This window comes from Athene cunicularia, assembly GCF_003259725.1.
Source record: "Athene cunicularia isolate RWA chromosome 1 unlocalized genomic scaffold, athCun1 chr1_part1, whole genome shotgun sequence".
NCBI classification, from domain to species: domain Eukaryota; kingdom Metazoa; phylum Chordata; class Aves; order Strigiformes; family Strigidae; genus Athene; species Athene cunicularia.
The window spans coordinates 107,800,233-107,806,232 of record NW_020799091.1 but is presented as its reverse complement, the minus strand read 5'-3'; the positions used below and the strand labels follow the sequence as shown (position 1 = coordinate 107,806,232).

General features: G+C 35.5%; 1 protein-coding gene across 11 annotated transcripts in view; it reads right to left on the bottom strand.

Moving 5' to 3' along the window:
• The window catches only part of ROBO2 (roundabout guidance receptor 2), a 1,105,399-nt gene that overhangs the window by 94,979 nt on the left and 1,004,420 nt on the right, over positions 1-6,000 (bottom strand). For all 11 annotated transcript variants that reach the window (XM_026845322.1, XM_026845314.1, XM_026845338.1 and 8 more), the window contains one exon: positions 295-500. In XM_026845322.1, the coding sequence (XP_026701123.1) occupies positions 295-500 (206 nt within the window). The remainder of the gene's footprint in view (positions 1-294; positions 501-6,000) is intronic.

Genomic DNA, 6,000 nt, shown 5'->3' with positions numbered 1-6,000 from the left:
CCCCCGGCTCGTCTTTTATTGCAACATATATAAGATTTTAAATATAAATTATATTTTTAGGAAATTCTTCTAGAAATATCTGATCCTAGTTTGGCTCTTCTTTTATTTTTTACCCCCTTCCCTGCACAATGTCAAAGAATGAAAGCAGATGTCAATTTGGGGAGAATTTCACAGTAAAAGAGACAATTAGGTTGATTTTGAAGACAACAGGCAGCAAAACAGCAGAGCTGCCTGAGGCAGACACCAACAGCTCAAGACTAGCTGTGTACCGCTTGTTTTGTTATCACTACTCACCCGCAGAGTTTTAATCTGTAGTGTCCCCTGATCCTGTATGGATGTTCGAGGGTCTCGGCCCAGGAAGGTGAATCCTTCTTTTAACCAGCTGATGACAGGAAGGGGGTCGCCGGTTGCTTTGCACTTCAGCAAAGCTGTCCCATCCACTGCCAGTGTCTGATTGACTGGCCCCTGGAGGATGATGGGTGGAGGCCTATCTGTCAAGACTAAACAGTGACACACGCATTGGCATCCAGACCTTTAATGATCCCCTGCTGCAGTTAGCCCCTTCCTTGACCCAGTACCAGTTTTAACAGACTGGTTTAAGTTAGCCTCCAGAAGGTTAAAACCACTAATTTTGGAAGACCCACAGATACATGTTAACAATTAACTGCTATATTTGAAAAGCATTTTTGTAAGAATTTTATTTCACCACTGTGAGGTAACACCAAGATACGTAAAATTCTGTTAGCAAAGATCATCAGACTCATTTTATTAAGATAGGATGAAAATTAAGACCTTGATCAAAAAATAATTGAGGTACATCTCTTATTTCTTCCAGTTTAGGAAAGCACTTAAAACACATGTTTAATGTCACACCAAAATACGCTGAACTGCTTACCTGATTTAGGGCCTCAAAGAGAAAATCTATGAAAGGGAAACACCATAGCCATTCTAGCGTGGGTACCAACCACATATACCATACGTGCTCCATTTGGAAGTTTTCACCAGCAAAATATCTCACAATAATACAAAATATTTTCATAATTTGAGTGATCTGAATTACTGTACCACTCTTTCCAGTGAAGAAAAGTTCAAACTCAATCAAGCCACTCAGCAGCTTACTCATCAAATAATTTCATCACTTTTTAAAGCCATGAACTCTCTTCCCCCCCCCCCCCCCAATAATTTACATATGCATGCTTGAAATACTGCTTAAATGACTCTGTAACCAGTGAGACAGTGCATGGCTGTGTATAAACTTCATTCTATGACCAGGGATATATCTTGAAGATATTCGTGTTTGCTTTTCTTGAAAGACCAATTTTTCACAAATAATTTTGCTGTTGAGCCTATTCTCTGAGCCATCTGTTATACAGCAAAATATAACTCTTTGTTTCTAAAGGATGTGTTTATACAAAATTAATGTGAAATACTTGAGTATGAACAAGGCTATGACTCGTGGATAAAATCAGTATAACAGAAATGAGAATTCATTTTTATATATTTACCTGCCTCACTGCTGCTGTTTTAAATCTTTGAACAGCTGAACACTTATATGATTTGTATTAAATATTGTAACAGGCAGGATTAGTTCCTAAACCGGAGTAAGTTAGTGTGCCTGCACTGATGTCATCTGACTTTGAATCATTTATTCTAGCTGACAATCTGTTCCACTGTAGTCCATACATAACACCTAACTCTAACAGTAAAGTGAAAATAAATTATTGTGAAGTAATATGTTTTCTGTTGTATTTGAGCTGTTTGAGATGAAAACCTCTGGAACATTCAACAGACCGACAGTGCTTTCACTATGCTATTTAATAAATAAAAATTGTTAAGGAGATGTTAGTGGTACATTTTATACCTAAAATAATTGTTTCTGACATTGTAATGTTGCAAAAAACCTAACCACCTTCTTTTGTTAACAAGATACACAAAGGTTAGAATCATTAGTATTAGTAGCATCTTGGAGTGTGAGTTCACATTTATTGAAATTGAAACTGAAAATAGAAAGTCAATACAGATTATTTATTAACACCAGAATGTGAAAGCTATTTTGGAAATTCTGAAACATCACCCACTGAACTCAAGAGGTAGGACACAAAATAATATGTTAGAAGAAAAGAGAAAATGTAATGCACTTTCACCTTGATACGATTTTTTTTTGTCTCATTAAGATCCCTTATGATTACACAGTTCAGCCATTTGGTGAAATAAGAATTGATCTCAGCTCATATGTACTATCAGCTTACCTGCAGCACAAGTATATTCAAATGAAAACTTAGCTGTGTAAATGTTCATTTAGATTTAACATAAAATAGCAAATCCCAGTTTTACAGGTAGGTAAAAATTAAGGAAAAAAATATTTAAATTGCTAACTATTCCACTGCATTTAGTTGCTGCACCTAATTGTCTTTCATATGTGTAGCAATGTAGGTATTTTCAAAACCTACTGCATTACAGATATTGTTCTTTGGCATGTAATTAGTTTTTTTACAGCCCAAATGAGGAGCTCATAATCCTTTAAATAGCCTTGATCAATAGTGTAATTGAAAGTCTCCTGGCCAGAAGGAATCTTCATTTTCAAGGGTGTTATGGGTGAAAGACCACTACAGGTTTCCATGACACTAAGGCTAAAGGTTAAATGAACACTTAGGGTTTCCACTGATCTGTGAACGACTGTATTGTCTTCACAACTATGACTTGTAAATCTCCTCTAAAACGTGTATACCTGCTTGTATTCCAACTACAAAGGTCTCCCCATTAATAAGGAACCAAAACTCGGTTAGAGGTTTGAAAATCTTTTATGTATCATAAGCACTCTGAAGAATGGTGACATAATGAAAAAAAATCCACAAAAAGGTTGGAAGTTTTCTTAGGCATTTTAACAAATTTTTTTTTTAAATTTAGTTTTTATATCATTTTCTCCTAGCAGGCAACTTTTATATCCATTCCACAGAAACATTTTGTGAGACTAAAATGCACTTGCATAATAAAAGATAAGTTGATTTCAAAACGAATTGAAACTATTTGCCCTCAACCAAATATGCACATATTCTGGTAACTGAAAAATTATCAGATTCCTTTTGTGAGAAAATGCAGCTTAGATTTTGAGCAGTGTCAGAAAAGAACAAATAATATTTGTTAATGAACAGCTTATTCACTACAAATGCAATTTGGATCAACAGAAATCATGTTTAAATTATGGCGGAATTTGGTAAATTACAATGTGAAATTAAAATAAGAGAATGACAAAATGCAGTCTTTACTTTGGCACTTGCAAACTCAACATTTCAAAAGCTTTCCTGGTGAATTAGTGGGGAAAATTAGACACAAGTCATGAAATTCTCACGATGAACACTAGTATGATAGGGCAGAATGCTCTCCTGAGAGGTAGAAAAGCAGAGAGCAATCCTTCCTCTGTCTTTATTGCTGAAGAGCTCCACAGGATGCTGTGAAGTTGTTCTGAATCTCTCTTGTCTGACACTGTCACACTTGCTGTAAAACATGTAATACAGATTTGAAGGATAGGAATCACTGTGGCCAGACTTGCAGATGAGTAAACTGTGAGTGATATTAAATTCTTCCAGAAGGATTTAGGAGTCATACCCCAGAGTAATCAATAGACTTATAGTAAAAAAATTGCAGAGGAGTTTGGGAAAAATGCCTTAAGTATCTATTCCAAATCAATGGAGAGAGCTGTTGAGATATGCTGCTAACTCCTCTTTTTTTCTTTTTTTCATCTGTTCTGTATTATCCTTAGAGGTCCAGTCTTTTGTTTTCATTCAAAAGCCCAGAAACATGATCTTTTTAATTAATTTAATAATGTAAACCAGTTCATTCTTATGTTGCCAGAAAAATCTACAGTGGGAGGTTAAGCTCGCTCCCCCATCCTAATACTCACCCTAAACAGCAACTGCTGGGTAAACTGGACGAAGTAGGCTGATCCTACAGTTGAGCATTCAGCAGTAAAAATTCTTAGTAATAAATATTAATAACGACTAGATAAGGAGAAATTAAGATCTTCTCCAAAATATTCTGTGCATGATGGATACATTTATGGAACAAATTACTAATTCTAAACTATTCTTTTTATCTTCAGGACAGACATAGTTAGATGGAAGCATATGGTTTATTTGCATGATCTGTCATTTTAATACTGAGCTGTATATTCCCTTCTTGAGCTTGATAGGATTGCTAAGATTGTCTCAATTTTTAAAATTATTTTGCTTTTCCAGATGTGTGTTAGACAGTGGATTACACGATAGCCTTTCAAGAAAATACAAGATTTGAATTTCAAATACACTGAAGGCTCTTAGCACAGTCCATAATCAGCAAAATTATCACTCAACTCAGCACATTTCATCACAGCTAGTAATCTCTTCTCATGTGAACACTTGAGTTAAAAATATTTCCAGTAAAGACTTGTAAGTGCAAAAATGTAACAACTGAAACACTGCTATATATGGTATAATTAAGCACTTGTTTTTCTGCACATGACATATGTTTTCATTCTGTATTGGAACTTCAATTGGATCTAAATTACTCTGGATCAAACAAAAATGTGTTCAAAATGAAAAAGATGGCTCGCCACTATTATTAAATCATTAACCAAACAGAAAAATTCTGGGCTATGAAGTAAAACTGAAATCACCAGCCAAAAACTAGAACACTAATGCTTAAGTATATAGCTAGCATGCACAGTATTTATCTTTTATTATATTTAAAAAACCATTAAATTAGATTTCCCTACTGATAAAGATCATTAGCTTCCATAACTTCTGCTCAGCATCAACCAAAACAGATTATTTAGACACTTATGGCTAACTTCCTAACTGAAAGCAATTAAAGAAATATCTATGATCTAATGGTACATTTATTTATATAATCTCAGTTCCACAATATTGTTCTGGCACTTTTCTTCTGACCTCACCTGCCCTTTGACTCAAGGATGAAATGGTATTTCTATAAAGCAACCTTGTATTATTTCGTAATGATCATGCTGACAGTGATTTCTGGAAAGCATTTGAAGAACGCAGGCCTCGCATTCCTTGAGCAGCAGAGCCACCAGCTAATGCTTTCTCTAGCAATGAGGAATGCACACTGCCTTTAATCAGAATTAATTGTAGATGAGATTGCATTTTAGCAGGGACCCTTTGCGAACTTTCTGTTGACTTGTTAAATAAACTAACAAAAATTCCGAAGAGATCAATTAGGATTTATTTCTGCCCTCCCCCACCCCCCCGAAATAGATAAAGATGGGCCACAAGCCTTGTCTGTTGAAAGAATTTCTCATCACTAATATCCTTGAACCTGATTTGATCCACTCAGCCCCTGTTGCAGTAAATCTGTACAGCATCAGCAGGTGCAACCATTAACAGCTCAATGTCCTCTTAGCCAATGTTTGTGTGTTCTATTTATTCCAATCACAGTCATGGCACTGCATCAGGCAGCACTATGGACAGATATTAAAATATACTGCCTTTCCATTAATTTTAAATGACCTTTTAATCTACATTTAAATTTGAATTGAATGAAAATGCATCATTTTGTCATAGACCATGAGAGAAAGGATTTAAAGAGATTGCAGGGTGAAAGTTAGCCTCTAGTCTCCAGAAACTACAGAAGAGCAATGTGCTTGTAAAGATGCAAGGATAAGGCAGAAATTATCTCCCCGTGTCATAAAAATATAGACAGCTTTTGGAAAACAAAGAAAAGGCTTCAAATTAATGCTCAAACCTCTATAACATGAGCCTGAACCTCTCTACCTGTCACTTGTGATGAATATGCTCTTGTGAAAAGCCAGATTATTCAGAATCAGACATCCTTTCAAACTTTCATGGTGCAGGCAGGTCTCTAAGGGAACAGTAAAAGTAGACCTCTGCATATAACAACAGTTTTAATGGCAAAAATTCATCAAAGTCTGTCAGGAGATATTTAATGAGTCAGATAAGATAAGGAATAATGATGCTGGGGAATGCCAGTCTCCTAGTATAAGAGGAA